Below are 19,927 nucleotides of genomic sequence, written 5' to 3'. Positions count from 1 at the left end.
ATCTATAATATAATAGTATATTGATTTATTTATTATTTTTCTTCATTATTTTTATTTTTTTATTATTTTTATTTTTTTATTATTTTTATTTTTTTTTATTATTTTTATTTTTTTTTTATTATTTTTATTTTATTTTTTTTTATTATTTTTATTTTATTTTAATTATTATTTTGATTCATTATTTTTATTTATTTAATTATTATTTTTATTTTTTTAATTATTATTTTTATTTTTTTAATTATTATTTTCATTTGTTTTTATTTTGTTTTATATTTATTTTGTGAATTTTTATTGTCTAAATGCAAACTTTTCAAATTGGCTGTCTTTTTCATTTTCTCTCCTTCACTTTACTTTATTTTTTCAATTTCTCTTATTTTGGCCTCAATAAAGTTTTGCCCAAAATTTAGCGCAAAAAACCATCTAACTTCGATCCTTTATCAAATGCATTTGAGCTATTCAAACAAAACTATTCGCAAATACACTTTTTTATGCAAATAAACAAATTCAGCAAATATTTTCATTTTCATTTTGGATTCTCTCTTTTGGTTTTATGATGGGTTAAAGCGACTGACTGACTGTAGCTGTAGTTATTGTTGTTGTTGTTGTTGCTGCATCACTCTAGGCACTGGCAATCATCATTGCGAGCCAGAAGATGATGATGATCAAATTGTTATCATCATCGAGCGACATGTGTGGCAAGCCGGAGGGCTAAACAATAAAAAACACATCGCAGGTTGGCTCGTTGTTATGGCAGCAACAGCAGCAACAGCAGCAGCAGCGGCTGCCCCCAGCGGCAGTCGAGCAAAAGCCAGCGCTCAGCCCCCCACACACGCATGGCCCCACAGGCGGCGTCAGCTGCTGCTCAATGTTATTGTTGTAGTCATAGTTGTAGTTGCTGCCGTTGCCGTTGCTGTAAGTCAAGTAGAAGCTGCTGCAAATGTAAACAATGCAAACGGCAGCAGCAGCAGCAGCAACAACAACAGCAGCAACAGCCGCTCGCCAGCAGGCGAAATGTAAATAAAATTTTTTTTAAATTAACTGCCAGCCACGTGGCACCAACACACATGCCCAGTGGCCACGCCCCCGCCCCACAGCTCTCAGCTTTCTTTTTTTTCGGTGAACTGCAGGAAATGTATCTACATATGTAACGTACAATATTCAAGATTGTTGTTCATATTGCTGCCAGGGCCGAGTTGTTGCTGTTGTTGCTGCTGCTGCTGATGCTGCTGCTGCTGCTGCTGCTGCTGCTTCTGTTTGTTTGCCATTTTAGCTTTTGTAACTTGTTCCATTTGTTCTGCACTTTTGCCGTAGTTTTCGCATTCACATTTTCTTTTTGGCTTTTCCGAGTGGGAAAACTCAACTGCAACTACAGCTGCTGCTGCTGCCGCTGATGTTGCATCCTCGTCAATAGTTTTGTTGCGAGTTTCGTTCTGCCACATTTGCCGCTTGCTTCGCTTTTATATTTCTTTCTTTTTCTGTCCGCATGAGTTGAGTAGGACTTTAGTGGCTCCATAGTCGTTATATGGCCAGTACTTAGGTCCAATGTAAGCGGAATGCCAAATGGCCAAATGCGTGCGACTTTGCTCTGTTGTCAGTCGCTGAGCACAGATACTGTGGCAAACTGATTGCATTCGACCCAAACAGCTACTTAAAGGGCGAGTGGAGTGCGTTAAGTGTGGGCAGAGTATGATATGAGAAGAAGTGCATGGATCGTAAGCAGAGAATAGAGAGATAGAAACTTGTGTCTGGGAATCTACCGAGAGAGTTTATATAGAAATACATGCATAAGAAACCTGGTTTTCTTCATTTGCTATACATTACTTAGACTAAGATTCCTTGACTAAGAATACATTCAGAAAGTCTGGATTCTAGGCTAAGAAAACTGTGTTTTCTAGCACGATTTCAATCAAGAATTACATAAGTCATTCTTCAATGTTGCTGAATAAGAAAGGTTTGCTCTGAATGTCATATCAGATCAGATGATATATATTTTGAGAGGCATAATAATAATGATATAACAGCCTGGTGGGATTCCTTACTGAGAGAAAAAGAGAGCAATGCCAATTGGTATATTACAGTCAATGCAATCAATATAGGGAAAGTGAGATGAATAGAGCATTGTCCATCGCAGGATATATGATTATATATAGAGAGATGGAGAGAGAGGGAGACAATCTGCTTACATATAAATCTATATAGAGATAGAGAGAGTATTGTCCATTCGTATAGTATCATATAGGTAAAGGGAGCGAGAGAGAGAGAGAGTGAGAGAGTGAGAGAGAGAGAGAGAGAGAGAGAGTGAGAGTGAGAGTGAGAGTGAGAGAGAGAGAGTGAGAGAGAGAGAGAGAGAGAGAGAGAGAGAGTGTGTGTGTGGGGCCGATTTGTATAGCAATACATACATCTATATAGACACAGATAGTATCATATATTATAGACGGGAGAGAGTATGGCTTGCCCCATATAGGAGACGATATTATAACATATTATATTATAACATCGTATAAGCCAAGGGAGATAGAGTGTGGTCAATTTGTATACTGAGACATATACATACCTCTACATAGAGACATAGACACAAAAGGAGAGTATTATAGTATGTATATGTTCGTATGGTAGCACACATAAATCTCTATAGTGAGAGAGCATTCTCAATTCGTATAGCAACTCACACACAGCAATCTATATCATTTTATTGGTTTCGTTCTGCTATCTATGCATTCGGCAGCTGCTGGAACCGAGCGTAAGAGAGGAAATGGATGCTGCGAGTTCATATAACCGTGCAGGGCAAGCAACATGTGTGCCGTAAAAACTTTACAACACAAAAAGAACCAAAAATTAAAGAAAACAAAAAGAGATGGAAAAATTGAGCAAGAGGAGTAGTATTTCATGTGCCCAGGCTGCTGGCCAAACAGCATAATAAATTCACAGACGATGTGCTGTAAATATTTTTCACTTTGCCAACAATAAAGCCAGAAGTATAGAGATGCACATATATATCTATATATATATTCACATTGCTATATATCATATTTGGTATGAGTTTCACTTTTCAAAGTTTCGGCTGGGCAAATATTTTTGATATTTGCGCAAATGCAAATGAAAATGAAACTGAAATAGTTGCAAATAAGTTTGAATATGCACAAAAGTTGAAATTAGTCGATCAACAAGTTCAAATGCAATTATAATTATGCAATTAACAGAATTGCAAATGCGAATCAAGAGAGAAAAAAATGGGCAAAAAGTAAAATAAAATCAAAATGCTTTTAAATATTTAATGCAAAATATTCAACATGAAATTTACGGAAAACTCATTTAAAATTTAAGATGGGGAAAAGCGGGAAAAGCGCATTCACATGCAAACAGAAAAATGTGTGGAAAGCAAACAAACAAAGGCGTCGAATCGAAACAACAACAAGAATTTGACTTAAACAAATATTATTATCGAGTAAATAGAAATCTAAACAACTGCAGTCTATATATGGAGCAATATATTTTAGCTCATTTACCGACTCGATTCGAGTTGTTTACAAAAGCATTTTTCAGCTCCCTTGAAAAGTTTTACCCAAACATTATGGCCAAGGCAAAGAAGTCACTGAGCATTTGTAAGGAACATCCATTGATCACAGCACGAACTGAAATTATGTTCACAAATGCTGATGGAAATACAATTCTCATACGGGTGCCAAAAAGTTGAAGAAAAGTTTGCAATTGTTGGAAATTTTGCAAGAGATTTGCTAGCAATTTAAATTAAATTATAATACGAGGAAAAGTCTACAAATTTCTTCGATTTCTATTGTGAGCAATAAAATGTGATTGTAATTCAATCATAATAAACGTAAATCAAGCTGAGCTCATGGAGTTATTGTATAGGCATAAAAGGCAAATAAAGAGAGAAGTCTTTAATAATGAGGAAAATATAAGAAATGTATACAAAAGCTAGACTAATTGAAGCCTATAAATATACACATACATGTATATATTTTAATATCAAAGGAATTTTTTCCATATATGTCCAATTCATATTCCGCTTAAAACTAAGAATCGATTGTTATCGATAATTCGAAATTGTGAAGAGCTATCGATGATCAGTTTAAACTACATACATATGGGAATATAGATTGCAAACAACAAGTCTCAATTTATGGTAGATCAGGAACATATAGAGGAACTTAGTAAGTTCAACTCGCCCCATCATCTCCATCAACAATATCTATACTTCAAAGACACAGCCACGCCTTCTACTACCTGTGACAGAGATTTTCTCATTTTCTATGATTTTGACAAAGATTTCTCTATAGCTCTCAGTAAACTTTCCCAAAATCCTGATCAAGTGACACTTGAAGCTTTAAATTTTAGGAGCTATAATTTAGCCCCCATTTGGGAACTGTTTCCCAAACAGAAGTCAGGCTCCATGCGGATTCGCCACTCGCACATAATTTCAACTGCAAACGAGGCCAAAAGCAAAATGTCAGCAAGAGGCGTGGCAGCACAAGGGCCACGCACATATGCGGTCATATCAAATTTGTTTTTCGTTTTCAGTTTTCTCTTTTTTTTTTTTTTTGGCTGCCTCTCAAGTTGCATTCGCGGCGGCTCATGTTGATGCGCTGCTGCGTTTCATTAGGCACAAATTCACAAATGGCAAAAAGAGAGAAAGAGTAGAGAACCAACTCTAAATTCAAAAAGCGAACCATGTCTGGCTGTGTGTGTGTGCAGAGTCAAATGTGGCTGAAAATTTTTGTAAATAAGGAAATTTTTGTGCGGCTTGTGCAAATTTGCGCAGATTGCGCCAAATTGCATTGCGCGCACAGTGAAGCCCCCTCTGAAGCGCCCGTTCTACAGGCGGCGCTGCTTAAATCAAACAAATGCGCAAAATTAGCATTTTGACATTTCAAATTTGAAATATTATTGACATGTTTATGCGGTGTGAATTGAGTGTGGAGGCCTGCCTGGGCATTGTAGGGTATGGGAGGAGAGCAGGGCATATAGAGATGAAGTGTGGAATGACTCTATGAGGCATAGAGTGTTTTGGAAGAGGCTAGAGTACTGCATAGAGAGTATATCTGTGAGAGAATGTAGGGTATAGAGAGATAGAGAAGAATAAAACTGTTCCTATGAACCGTAGCTATAAGATAGAACCGCAGAAATGATTATTAATAAAGGAAAACAATATTCTAGAGATAAGCAACCTTCATTTCTTCCTTTCATTTACTAGGGCATTAGAGTCAGTCAAAAAGTTGGAATACATAGAGCATCCAGGGCTGCAGTCATCCATATCAACAGTAGAGTATCTAATGTAGGGTAGATCCAATGCATCTTTGGTGTAGTAAAGGCTAGGAGATGAACGACTTAGACAGCATTAAATATTAAGGAACTGTCTACAACTTTTTCCCCTCTATCATATTCCAACTAATATATATTTCTGTTTTCGGACAAGCAAATATCATTGAATCACAAAATTTACTTTAATTAGCAGCTGATATGAGGCAGCGGAATGTCTAAATATATATGCACAAGCAATATGGGACAAGGTTTGCTCTCCCCCTCCCTCTCTCACTCTCTCTCTGTGTGTGTTGAGTGGGCGTGGCAGCTGACAAGTTTGTTTAGTCAATTGAAACAATGCCGAGTTATTGTTGGGGTCGTAGCAGCATCAGCAGCAGGCGATGCATTGTTGCTGTTATTTACACTATTGACAGCATCATCAGCACCAGCAACAACAACAACAACAACAACAGCAACATCATCATCATCTAGACACATCATCATACAGCTCAATCCTCATCATATCAGTCAATAACAATAGAGCTTAAAACGTTGCCCATGTTCAACAATGCAAAGTTTGTTCATGGCTTGACTGCATATATTTATGAGTGCGTGTGTGTGTGTGTGTGTGTGTGTGTACAACAGCCTATGCTTGACTATTGCTCGCCTATTTCTATGTAATTAAATCTCTTTCAGCTATTTTTACAGCCAACTAAATATAAATCCTTTGTCAAGCACTACAGTGAACACTCGTTAGCAAGAGACAATGAATTTGCTTTCAGTTAATGCTAATTTCTTTGCTCAACAGCCTTGACCCGCTTGTGAATCGCTTGCTTGCGATCAAGCAAATTCCTGTTCTCGCACCTCCCACGCCGCACTCAGGTAACCTCAAGCTAATATCCAAAATTGGGGCCCGCCTCAGGCGCCACAGTTCGGCTAATGCGCATAATTATTGTATTTCAATTAATTTGCTTTGGCCAAGGCACTGAAGCCTCGAATGCTGCGTAACTGTTATCGACATGTCCATTTAGATCACGCAATCCCCACTACCCGCTCCCCCTGCCACGCTCGCACTCTCTCGCACTCTCCTTTGACTGGCTAATGACGAATATCCGACATGCGAACCGCAAGACGACCCAAACGGACCTCAGCACGCAAAATGTCTTGAGCCCAGGCGTAAGGCGTGTCTTCTTCATTCCTTTTCAGTCGAGGCTCGCATGCGAATGCCAATGCTCGAATCTTTAGAATGTGACAGAGGCAGAGGCAGAGGCAGAAGCAGAGGCAGAGGCAGCGGCAGAGACGGTTGGACGTCTCTGAGTGCCGCTGCCATGCCAACACGCCCTACTAATATGCCCCAAAAGGCTTCGGGGCCAATGCACGATTATGGCCATGCGAAGGGTTTTCTGGCATCCTTTTGTTTCAGCCGTGGCTCTGGCTCTGCCGACTGCGGCTGCTGCTCACATAATGTGACCAAATGTGTGTAGCCAAACAATAAATGAAAATTGTGTGCAATTGTCGTGCCTTCAGACTGGAGCTTAGGGCCAAGCGCCTTCAGCTCTCAGCCAGTGGGACGCACTCCATGGCAAATCCCAGGCAAGTTCATGCCTCGAACCCTTTGCCAAAATGTGCTTTACTTTTTCCTGCTTCTGGTATAGAAGTTGTTGTTATTGTTGTTGTTGCTATTGTTATTGTTGCCGTTGCTGTTCTTGTCTTTGTTGCTTCTTGATGCTCATTTCGTGTCTTGTTGTTTACTTGGTTTTTCCCCTTTTCCTCTTTCTTTTCTTTTTTCGACGCACACTTTTGAGTTACGGCTGTTAATCAGTGGGCATGTTGACTTGGATAGCTTTGGTATGGGTGTATGTGCATAGAGATATAGGACAGATATACGTAGATGAAGATGGAATTGTGATATAGACAGACAGACACAAGAGTCTTGACATATCTAGTGCCGGAAGTGCAGTGGAATATATGACTCCATGGCAAAGGTTTAGAGAATTCATAAGGAACTCCTGGAACTGCGGAGTATTAGAGAGTTACAATGGCACAACGAGGCAATAGGAATATTATTTATGCTTATCATGTAATCATCTATAATATGATATATTAAATAATAAATAAAAATAGTTTATGTAAATATGTATAATATATCTATTTAGGAAAACCTGAATCCTTTACTATCGTATCTCGGAAATTCCCGATATATAAATTATTTTATATGGTATTACATTATTCTATATTGTTTTCAAAGGAACCCTTAAGCTTTCAGTCAGACCTTCTATACATGACTGAAGGGATATTTCCAATTCCAGCCTAATGAATATGCAGCCAGTCGGTGTAAAATCTTGTTTCACAGAATTTCGAACCATTATCGATAACACATCTGCTGGTGTCACACACAACAGCGTTGCCAGATTGTTGTGATTCGCCTTTTTTTGTCTAAACACTTCTGAAAACTTCTTGATCTATTTATAATGCATTGAACTACTCTAAAGTTCATTCAATTTACACGATATCTTTCTCTATCAAGTGTTAAATATTAATGATTTCTATTTCTAATTTCATTTTGGTTTATTTATAGAAGACAGTGAAGTTTCCATTTTCTATTTCTTTTGGCCTGATCTAGCATCTGTTTTTCTTTTTTAGCCAGGACTTGCGTGGCTCGTTATCCTTTTCTTTTTTTTATTTGAAGTTTTCTTAATGCCAAGCAAATAGTAAACACACACACACACACACAGAAATACAAAGAGTAACAGAGATATGAGCATAAGAGAGTCATGCTTAGATGGGCATTGACATTCAGAGGGTTAGGGGCATTGCGTTCCATTGTTTCCTTTTTTTGTTGTTGTTGTTTAGCTCATGCCACAAATGAGGCTGGAGGCCAGTTGCTTGCGGTTAAGTTTGTTGGCTACACACACGTCGGACTGTTTTACCCCCACTCCCCTCTCTCTCTCACTCTGTCTCTTTCCAGCTGCCTTTGTCTTTTCGCTTCGAGTCATTTCATGCCTTGTTGCTGACTATTTTGCCGTATTATTGGCGTTAAGTTGCCTGTTACCTATGAACCCGGCTACAACAATGGAGTCGTTGATGCTGCTGCTGCTGCTGCTGCTGCTGCCGCCTGGTCGCTGGCTCTTATCTGCTCGCATTATCATCATTATCTTCAATTTAATGCGTGCCAGACGGACGGCGAGCACTCGACAATTTTTTCCTTTTCTTTTGCTCTTGCTGCAGCGCTTTGTTTTTGTGGCTTTGGTCCTGGCAGTCACTTCCTGCCATTTGCCTGCTCCTGCTACGGCTTCTACTACTATTCTGCTTCTACTTCTTCTGCAGCTTCAGCTACAGCTTCGCTTCTCCTGCTTTTTTTTTTTTGTACTCTATGTAATGCCACTTTATATGCCGCAGTTGATGCCTTTAGAGGCTTTTGTGTTTACGCCATGTTAAGCCCTGGAATCCCTAATGCCAGAGGACATCGCCAACCACGCACCCCTTACCCCCGCTGCCGTCACTCGCTCATCTGACTGTCACCCTGTCTATTGGCACATGTGTATTGGCATTTGCTTCGTTGATTTTCCACAACATGCTGTGCCTATTTGCCTAGTTGGCCATCCCTATCCTGTCCCATTCCCTCTCCTCCTTCTGTTCTCTCTCATTCATTGCTGCTGAGGCTGGTGTTAAGGTTCAAACATGGCGCAAGGTCGTTTCAGCCAACCGAAGCGGGCAACATTTACATTTACATTTCCATTGCCCGCTCTACAGAGTTCCATTTCCATCTCCATCCGGAACGTGCTCGGGCTGATGCTGCTCCACCTCCTGCCGCTGCTGCTGCCTTTTTATGCATGATCTCATCGCTGACTGGCAGCCAAAGAGGAGTGGGCAGGCAGGAGGCGTGGCCGCATGCGATAGAGCGTTCGACATATCTCTTTTGCTTTGGGCCTTATCCGGCTGTAACTGCTTTTGAGTTGCCTCTCACTCTCGCTCTCGCTCTCTCCGTCTCTTTCTCTCTCTGGTCTTGTGAAAGGCCAGACAAAAGTTAATTGCCTGACATTAAACTATGAAAATGATAGGCGCCAGGACGCACACAGGACACACAGGACATATAGAGAACATGTCCTGCGGGAGTGCACACGCACACGCACACGCACACATTATCAATATTTTGCCTCCGTGTGTGAGTGTGTCTCGACTGTAAAAATGTTTGCCCCGTGCTAAGCTGCGCGCGACTTAACCACCTCGAAATCCCCTTTGCAAAATAAAAACCAAAAACATTTGACAGCAACGGCAGCAGGAGCAGCAGAGGCAGCAGGAGCAGCAGGAGCAGCGTAAAGCAGTGTCAGGGTTGTCGGCTTAGAATCAAATCTAAAGTCAGGCAGCAGTCAGAGCCCGCCACCGATTCTAATTCCAATTCCAGCGGCAATCCTCGCCAGCAGCTGTCTGGCTGCCTGCCTGAGTGGGGCGCCCAGGTGAGATCCGATTAGGCTCATCAGCAACAGCAGCACCAGCAGCAACAGCAGCACACGCGAGGGCAGCCCAATAAATTAGGGTTCCAGCTTAAAACTTGATCAAATGCATTTGGGGCCAAGCACTCGCAAAGCCAGCGGGCAAACACGTCTGAGCAGCGGCCCCAGCCAGCGCTCGACTCTCAACTCGCACCCAATTGAGTTGCCATCTCGAGCCGGGCGCTGTGACCCTGTTGCCAATTGCAGATTTAGTTCGGATTCAAGTTATATATATATATATTTGGAATCATATATTGTTTGGCATGAGCTGTAGCCGAGTTGAGTTGAGTCGAGTCGAGTCGAGCCGATTCGAGTCGAGCCTGGGCTAAGCGCAGCAAATCAAGTTCAATTTGTGCGTCAAATGGGCATTAGGGGAATGCTGGCAGCGCCTGGAGTAATGTTTACGAATGTGCGGAGCGGAAGGGGTGAAGGGCTCATAAGTGGATAATAAGAGGAGGGAGAGAAGCAGAGGTGTAAAAGGAGACTTGTTTAAATAATACTTAATGTATTCAAATGGAAAGAGAGAGTTTGGAAAGAAGGAAAAGAGTGAATAGAGAGAGAGAGAGAGAGAGAGAGAGAGAGAGAGAGAGAGAGAGAGAGAGAGAGAGAGAGAGAGAGACAAATAGGACAAAAAGAGGGAAAACGAAAGGTAGGGAAGAAGATAAACATGTAGACAAAGAGTTAAAGAGACAGAGTACAAAAGAGGGAGAGAGAGAGAGAGTCAGAGGAAAGGAGTGAAACAAAGGCAAATATAGGGGGAGACAGAGTGATAGAGACAGAAGGAGAAAGGCATAAAAAGGGAACCAGAGATGTAATGAAAGGGGCGATCAAGAAAAAGCAGAGCAAAGACTGAGAGAAAGACCAATGTGAGAGAGAAAACAGTCTTTATGTATCTTAGAGAATATTTCAATTTCCCAATACCAAATATATTTATATATTTTCTTCCATTTCCCCTTTCATTTTCCCATTTTTTTGTGGTGCATTGCCTCGACTTCAGACTGAAGTACAAGAAGTCCCTTTGCATGGTACAAAATATATTGCATAAGCCCCTTCTAAGGCATAGGCACATCCCAATGAATGTAAGAGAAAATATCATTCTTACCTTCGCCTTATAGACTTGATAAACTCACAAACTCTATATAAACCGCCCCTCCTCGACAACCCCATTAACACCAGCGCCTCTACCTCCATTAAGTAGTCTTTAAAATTTTGGTAATTTCTGTGACATTTTGTCATTTTGTGGTTATTAGCAACGCGTTGCTTAGATGATTTGTCCTGGACGAAGGGCCTGCAATTTATAGCCCGCAATTTGGCAATGACTTATTGAAGGCGATTAGACAAAGGAGCTGAAAGCCGCTGGCGTTGCCAGATTATGCCCACAATAGGAGGGGAGAGAGAGAGAGAGAGAGTGAGAGGGAAAAGCAGATTTGATGTAGGTACGACTGTCTGGGGCAGCTGATTAATTTGTAGGTGTCAATGGGAGCGACGAGCGCAAGCCTAAGTGAATTTTTATTGTTGGCCGTAAATCAGAGAATTGCCAACTGTTAGATTTGTGTGTGTGGGTGTGTGTGTGTGTGTGTGGCTAAAATGAATTAAATGTGAGAAAATTGTTGAATTGGCAAATTGGAAAATCGTCTAAGCATTTCCGCCTCAAACTGAGACAATTAAATTTGTTTTTGATTTCATTTGCCAGGCAAACGAAGGCAGCTGCTGCTGTTCTTGGCTCTTGGTTCAGTCAGCCAGGTTAAATGTGTGTGTGTGTGTGTGTGTGTGTGTGTGTGTGTGTGTGTTGCCCGCAGCAAGTGAGCAACCACAACTGCTGGCTCCTTCTGCTTTGGTCAGTGCCTTGTTTCCACTCAACTCTTTTGCTTTCGATCAACAGGCTCGAGCGTTGCTTAAAAACACATTTAGCCTGGTTCAGCTCGGCTCAGCTCAGTTCAGTTCAGTTCAGTTCAGTCCATGCCAGACCTTCTGGAGTCACATTTAACCGCAACTGGCAAATGCTTGCCCACATATCGCAATAGCGCTGCTTCCCCTCATCTCCCCGTTAGCTCGCTTGTACCACACCCCTCCTTTTTTTGCTGCCCATGCCATGTGCTGCTGCTGCTGACCACGTCTCAGCTGCAATTACTTGCAGAGCGTCTCTGCGGTTTGTCTCTGTCAGCGTTTGGCTAAGCTTTTACTTTATTTTACTTGATACGTCGTTGTCGGTTCCCCCACTTGTTCGAGAGCTACAAAACGGGCATATTGGTTCTAGATGTCATCTGTTTCCTTGCTGTTTCAGCTACAGAATTCTAGCTGGCTATTTGCTAATTTCAAAACATTTATATATTCGTATAAAATCTATATTTCAATCTCTTCTTAACACTAGGAATAAAATTTTATATTCAATTAAAAAATCTAGATTTTGTCTCAGATTTAACAACTTTTTCTCGAGTATTTTATAGTCAGCCCAGTTCGACTTTTATACTCTTACTTCCTTCTCATTTTCTCTACTCTCACATTTATCTCCTTATTAAAAGCTCAAAGCGTTCAAGGTAGAGTATTTAGCAGTCAGTCATGCCCACACTTCCTTCACATTTTTTAAAAATTTTTTTCCAGCTCCTGCTTAACTTTGAGCTACGCCATTCTTGACTGGCAATTAATAAACATTACAATTAGAAATCGTTGCGTTTATTTTGCGGTTTGTCGCGTTTAGTGCAAGCTATTTGCAATTAAACAAACAACAAATATTAATTTTAATGCCGCTTATAAATGCAAATTAGATGCTGACTGACCCGTCTGCGTGGCGGGCGTGGCATGTGTATAAATGCGCCCCCGTTTGTATTTTAATTAAACCGCAGTCGAATCATTTAACCAAAGCGCGCAAATCGAATTCATTTCACATATTTATTCATCTTTATATCAACTCGTATGCTTCAATTGGCTCAATCAATGTGTGGGTGTGGCTCTCTCTCTCTCTCTCTCTCTCTCTCTCTCTCTCACTCTATTTCGACATGCCATATAAAAGAGTTGTGCACGTTGGGGCGTCTAATTAGCTACAGTTCACACAGTTCGGCATTTGTTTTATATGACATTGCGCATACGCCACGTGGGAGTCGGGCACAATATGTGAGCATTGCGTGTTCATAAAGCATGTGGAAAGCAAAACCTGTCTCTTTAGAGTGACAACAGCTAAAAACTCTATTCGAAATCTTAAGTGAAATCTAAAGGGGGCGTGCATAACAAATGAATTCTCTTTGGCAATTATGAGGTATTAAACAGATGGCTTAAGCTCAAGGTGTGAAGCTGAACTGACAATTTCTTTCTTATATACTTATCAATGTAGGATAAGCGGGGTATATTGGTTTCATAGACATGCATGTAAGAGGCAGAGGTAAGCATAGCAAAGCCAGTGAAGTATATCAATTCCAAACTGATTCAGCAGCAAGCTGTGTAATTATAGTCCTTTATATGATCTATAGGAGATCCTTGACGATCCAAGTCTAGAGAAATGATATATTAAACTTGTCTACAAGCCTATCATTATTTCCAGTAAACCATAGCTAACAATCCATATGTATATCAAATGGCAGCACTATTTAAGATTTTCAATTAACTTCTAGTCTCCCGAGTAAATTCGTTCTTCTATTTCCAGACTTCGGCTCAATTCATGCAAAATTTACTTAAACTGTATTTTTAGCGTATTTTTTCCATATTATATTTAGTATTTTATTGTGTGTTTCGCTTGTTGTTACCAACTGCTGGATTACTCTCTGAGCGTACTGTCTGTCTATGACATCAACAGGCAAATATGCAGCTAATTTTGTGCTGCATTTTATATTGTATAATAAATTATATAATTTCATTGCCAATGCAAAAATGCTTTGTCTTTTATGCTTATGCTAATTGAATGATGTAGATAGGTTTGAGTATGTGTGACGAGCGAGTGTGTGTGTGTGTGTGTGTGTGTGTGTGTGTGTGTGTGTGTGTGTGTGTGTGTGTGTGTGTGTGTGTGTGTGTGTGTGTGTGTGTGTGTGTGTGTGTGTGTGTGTGTGTGTGTGTGTGTGTGTGTGTGTGTATGTGTAGATAGATGTAATTTGGTTTCTCTGTTTGAAGACAGAGAGAACAATGTTAAACCTTAAAACTGACTTGGCATATTTTATTTATAATTCAGAGTAAAGATGCAGTCATAAAGAATGCTCTTAAAATTTCTTTTAAAAAATCTGTTGAAATATTGGTTCTATTTTCTATTTTGCCAATAATAAATTATCCTTATTTTTTCTCTGTCAAATCTTGAGCTCCAAATCTAGCTTATATATAAAACATATCAAATATTTTTAGTCATTTATAAATTTTTATGAATATATTTATATCATATATGCTCTGCATGATATTTTCTGTCTACCCTCGCATACATATATGTAAGCGCATTCAGTATTTCAACTATTCAAATATGTAAAAGAGTCCCGTTTTTTGTCTTCTCACTTTTTTCTAGAGTCATTGAAGCTTTTAGCCAGTCAATGATTGGATCGCACTCACTGAATTAATCAACGGCTGCGACTCTATCGGCTCTGGCTCATGCCTCAAAATGGATGCAAACGCAATTAGTGTGGGTGCCCAGACAGAGAGACAGCGAGTGAGAGAGATGGAGAGTGAGAGAAAGAGAGAGCAACTGTATGTGCGTGTGTGTGTGTGTCTGGCAACAGCAGCAGTTGCATTTGGGATAGCTTTTCGACCTGGCTAACTGCTAATTACCATGTGCGATGTTCTTGTGGTTTTCTATTTGAATTAATTACGCATTTGATGGTTGACCTCAACTGTTGTTGTTGTTGTTGTTGCCGTTGCTGGTGTTGCTGGCATTGTCGTTGACTGAGCAATTGCCGTTAGCCATATTTTGGGTTTCAGCATTTGTTTGACTTTTGATTAGCTCTAATAGCCACATGCGCTAATGTGCCATGGGCGCGTCATGCAACGCTTAACCCCGACATTTAGCTGCAACTTGTTGCAACAAGAACAACAACAATAACATCAACAGCAACATCATCGTCAACGACATTGACTACGCTGCTTGGCCACACACCAATTTCTATACTAATTATTTGCGTCGAGTCTGTTGTTTAAATAATTTAGCTATACAAAAATATACGACACTGAGCGAAAAAAAGTAGCAGAAACTAGATTTGGAATATCTTGAATAAAACTGGAGTTTCAGTTAGAGTTTACATAAAAATTTTAAATAAAAATTAATACTTTTTTTTAAATTTGATTCAAATCATATATATATAAAAAAAAAATATATATATATATAAAATGCAATTTAAAAAATATATATTATAAAATATATATTAAAATTAAAAAATATATAAAAAAAATTTAAAAATAAAAAAAATATATATAAAAAATATATAAATAAAAATATTAAAAAAAATATTTTTAAAAATATATTTAAAAAATTTTTTTTTTATATATATATATTTTTTTTTTCTAAAAATATTCAAAAATGTTGTACACTAAAAATTGTTAGTTATTTTTATATATATTTCTCACTCCAAGAATTTTAGAATTTTTATAAAAATCTCATAAAATTCAAATTAAATGCATATATATAAATACTAGCTCAAATAAATAATGATTTATTTTTTATAAAATGCAGATTTAATCTTCACTATCTGGCAGATTATACTGTGAATGGAAAATGAATGGGCTAAAACTGGATTAAAAAAATTTAAAAAATATATATATATTTATAATCCACTCCTAATTGGAAATCGTAATTAAAATGTTTTTTTTTTTTTTTTGGGTTCACAAAAGAAATTCCAGTGTAAGGCTACTAATTATTTAGCTCTTTTTTCAGTGCATATATGCATACTCCACTCCATACGCTATGCAAATATTAGAGCTCGCTCTCTCGCTTGTCGCTGTTGGGTCTCTGTTTTCGAATGGATGCTGTTTTGCCTGCCCTTGCACTTGCGCTGGGCAATTTGAACAGCGTTTTAACAAATGTGTCAGCACATTTGTTAAGCAGCTCTCGGTTGCAGCCATAATGAATGAGTAAGCGGTAAAGGCGTGTGGGGTGGGGTGGGGGGCGTGACAGAGCTGCGGTCATGTCTGGTCACTTCATTATGCAGCTATTTATTTAGTTTGTTGCCCAGTGTAATTGCCGAGCTATGCTAATTAGACATTGGCCACCGGGGTCAACTAATGTGCCACGCCCACGACGACAATTGCAAAAGCCGAGTTCAAGTGGCCCAGCAAATAATGTCAAACACATTTGTCAGCATCAGTTGTGGGAAAAAGTGGAAATAATTAATAAACAGCCAAGGGCGTAGGGAAATTAATCAACTGAGCAAGAATCATTCAATTAAACCATGTGCCGTCTTTAATCTTCAGTCATCGCAAGCCTAATCCAAAGCCAGTCTTTTGTGTTTATAGATCTCTATAGTAATATTCAATTGGTACTCACAGTTGACATTCAGTGTGGTCACTGCCTCCAGGCGCTTGCCCTCGTTCATGGCGCGATTGCGCACGACACACCTGTACTTGGCGCCATCGTCCTCGCGGCGAGGTGTAATCGTGAGCGTCGCATTCGTGGGTTGATCCTTGGTGCCGCCACGCAAGATTGTGGCAGGCAGTTGGGTATTTGAGCCTTCACGATACCAGCTGAAGTGGGAGAAAGAGAGAGAGAGTGTGTGAAATATACATATATTGTAGCACTTGAGAGAGAGATGAACTTATCAAGGCAGTAAATGATATAGAGATCAAAAGATATCTTATGAAGAGAGAGACAGAGAAAAAGGGAGAGAGAGAGGGAGTCTAGCAAAGAAAAGTAATTCAAAGAGGGAGAGAGAGAGAGAGAGAGAGAGAGAGAGAGAGAGAGAGTGTGTGTGAAATATATGTTGTAGCACTTGAAGGAACTATAAAGGCAGTAAATATAGAGATTAAAAGGTATCTTAAGGAGAGAGAGGGGTAACAGAGACAGAGAGAGGAAGAGAGTAAGAGAGAAAGAGAGAGACTTACATATAAAGCAATTCAAAGAAAGTAAATAGTTAGAAGAGAGCATCTCATATAGAGAAGATATGTATATGCAAAATAAAAAATCGAATGTGGAGAGAGATGAACTGGGATAAAGTTAAGATTAAGGAATAAATAGTTCATAAATACAGAATGACAGTATATAGAGAGAAGATCACTTTGTAAGAGTAGCTCATTATAGAGAAACATTAGCTTATAAAGCACAGCCTCCAAAGATAAGACGAAGCGAGAAGCTGATTCAGAGAGCAACTTAACGAACAACAGCTTAGATTAGAGTTTTAAGAACTTGAGAAGTTTACAAAGAGTAAAAAGCCCTCAGGAAGAGGCCAAAGATAATTAAAATTACGAAATAATAACTTAAAATGAAAGAGACACAAAAGTAAATGAAGTAAATAAAAGTGGAAGCTAATAAACACTCCAAGTAATTTATAGAGACTCCACAGCAGGAATAGAATTTTATACAGATAATCTTTCAAATTTCGACTAGCTTATAGAAAGTCTGACTACATCAGGTAAATTAGATTATGAGAGAGTTGTTGTTGCTGCTATTGCTTATACAGACACTCTTTTTTTATGGTAAGTCACGACTTACGTAATTGTTGGATCCGGTGAGCCGCCAATGCTGCTGCATGTCAGCTCCATGGGCTTATCCTCGGTGGCCACGGCAATGTTGCCAGGCGAGATGACAGGTGGATGTGGGGGTGTGAGCACAGTTAGATTATGAAATTCCTGATGAACATCGGCGCGGTGCCCTTGGCCTTAATGCGGCACTCAAAGCGTCCATTGTCCCGATTATAGGAGACATTCTTAATCTGCAGATCATAAATGCCGCGCTCCGGCTGAAAGTCGAGTCTGCAAAGAGCCAAGCAAAGTGGATGAAATATTAATTAAAATGTGTACATCATTATTTATCAACATAATTATGCTAATTAGGTTTAATAAAAAAATTCCAATTTATATGATTTAAGAGTCGACTCCATTCGACGAACCCCTCCCCCCCAAACACTAATTGTGCTAATATTGAAGCTTTACGGCGACGTCCTGCTGCGGGCTCTCCGTTGCCTTTGCCGTTGCTACGACACCCGCAGGTGGTTCAACTTTAAACGATTCGCAATATAAATAAATAGCAAATGTTAATATTTGAGCAGGTGCAAAAAAAAAAGGTAGGTATATATGCACATACGTATATGTATGTATGTAGATAGGTGAGGGCGACGGGTCTGGGCTGTTGTGTGACAGCAACATAAATAAAATCAACGTTCAATAAATGTTTGCATATTTTTGCTAGACGTGCGCTTCGATTGACGATAACGATGACAACACCGAGGCGGGCGAGGAAGGTTCGGCCAGACGCTAGCAACCGATTGGCAAACAAAATGTCAACATTTTTCAATTACCCCCTGGTGTGAAAGCATAGAGAGTATACTCGGTTTCTAGGTAGCTATATAGAATCTTTGATTCTAAGTTCTCCTTCTTCTTCTACATTCTACTTTTTCTATTCACTGCTCCCTTGACTCTTGCAGCTCTTATCTCTCTCTCTCTCTCTTTCGTTCCTTTCTCTCAGTTTACATCCTCCTCCTCTCTAGTTTCTAGTCTCTAGTTTCTAGTCTCTAGTCTCTAGTCTCTAGTCTCTAGTCTCTAGTCTCTAGTCTCTAGTCTCTAGTCTCTAGTCCTAGTCTCTAGTCTCTAGTCTGTACTCTCCAGTCTCTAGTCTCTAGTCTCTAGTCTCTAGTCTCTAGTCTCTAGTCTCTAGTCTCTAGTCTCTAGTCTCTAGTCTCTAGTCTCTAGTCTCTAGTCTCTAGTCTCTAGTCTCTAGTCTCTGGTCTCTGGTCTCTGGTCTCTAGTCTCCAGTCTCTAGTCTTTAGTCTCTAGTGTCTAGTCTCTGGTCTCTAGTTTCTAGTCTCTACTGTCTACTCTCTTCTCCCTACCCAGCCTTCTTTCCTTACTTTCGAGTCTCTCTATTTTATACTTTCGACTCTCCACTCTTTTCTGTCTCTACTATCATTTCCCTCTCTATTTACCTTTAGTTCTCATTTCTTATCTTTCATCTCTCCTCATTTCCTCTAGGTTCAGGTTCTCATTTATGTGCAATTATTTTTCACTTGTTTAGGCGAGCATGACGCAGTTAGGTATTCGCATTACTACCTAACAGTTATTCAGTTCCAAGAGTTTCCTTATTGCTGTGCAAATTTAATTGGATGTGAGCCGATGAAATGCAACAACAACAACAGCAATGAAAATACCAGAAATTGTCTGTAATTCCCCAATTTTAATTGTAGAAAATTTTGCAAAAACTTTTCTTAATTGAATTTTCTATATTTGCGCAAGACTCGGACCAGTAACGAATTCCCCATTCGCCAGATAATCAATACGAAATCAATCAAATTTCAAGCGTGGGCACAGCAGCATTTCCCCAAGCTGGATCTCAATTTTAAGCTGCACCACCTACACCACCACCCAGCAGCAGCAGCAAGCTGTGCACCACATTTGCTATTTGTTAGTTTATTTGTATTTCTTGAAGATCTTGATTTTTATGGTGATATTAATGTTAGTGAGTGTATGTAGTGGAACGTATGTATGTGAGATATATAATAATAATATAATAATATTTGTTTATTCATAGTCGGTCGTCAATGTGTTGGTGTTTATATATCGCTTTGAGAAGCTAAAGGTTTCGCCCTTTTATATGAGAGCATAAATGGATATGTTCTTTGATATAGCTAAACAACTTTAGACTCGATTTGCTTCTTGACTTGATGCCCATTCTCAATGTTTTCTTTTTCTCTCCCAACTATTTCCTTCAGCTCCCATTAGGCTCGAACAACTTTGTCTATGATTTCTGCTCCTTTTCACAGTTTCTTATCCCAAATAAAAATAGATTTTTGGCAATTTTTTACAATTTCCTTCGTCATTCAGTGATTATTATTGCTCGTCGGTTGTCCTGGACAACTAGTGAAAATTGATGCAGAGCTTTAGCTGGCTTGTCCACTTGGCTGGTCAATGGATCGATAGGACTAGGACATAACAGCCAGCAGCAGCAACATCGGTTTATTAAATTGTCAAGCAAGTTGACACCCACACACTCACACACTCACACTCACACCCACACACACACATGGCTCAAGTTCATTTGTCAAGTCCAGAGCCAAAATGCCAAGGCG

The 19,927-nt window shown here is 39.5% G+C and overlaps 2 protein-coding genes across 3 annotated transcripts in view; both read right to left on the bottom strand.

Annotated features, from left to right (window-relative positions):
- The window catches only part of LOC115563498 (hemicentin protein echinoid), a 54,255-nt gene extending 37,867 nt beyond the window's left edge, over positions 1–16,388 (bottom strand). For both annotated transcript variants that reach the window (XM_089257299.1, XM_089257300.1), the window contains exon 1: positions 16,198–16,388. In XM_089257299.1, coding sequence (XP_089113425.1) covers positions 16,198–16,246 — 49 coding nt within the window. In that variant the 5' untranslated portion in view covers positions 16,247–16,388. The remainder of the gene's footprint in view (positions 1–16,197) is intronic.
- Positions 16,204–19,927, bottom strand: part of LOC149091604 (uncharacterized) — a 75,533-nt gene continuing 71,809 nt past the window's right edge. The window contains exons 3-4 of the mRNA XM_089257302.1: positions 17,359–17,618; positions 16,204–16,394 (exon numbers count right to left, since the gene is read on the bottom strand). Of these exons, the coding sequence (XP_089113428.1) occupies positions 17,480–17,618 (139 nt within the window). The 3' untranslated portion in view covers positions 16,204–16,394; positions 17,359–17,479. The remainder of the gene's footprint in view (positions 16,395–17,358; positions 17,619–19,927) is intronic.

The sequence above is a fragment of the Drosophila navojoa genome, chromosome 3 (genome assembly GCF_054131105.1).
Source record: "Drosophila navojoa isolate 15081-1374.11 chromosome 3, UAZ_NAV_1.0, whole genome shotgun sequence".
Classification (NCBI taxonomy): domain Eukaryota; kingdom Metazoa; phylum Arthropoda; class Insecta; order Diptera; family Drosophilidae; genus Drosophila; species Drosophila navojoa.
This window is presented reverse-complemented; position numbering and strand designations above follow the sequence as displayed.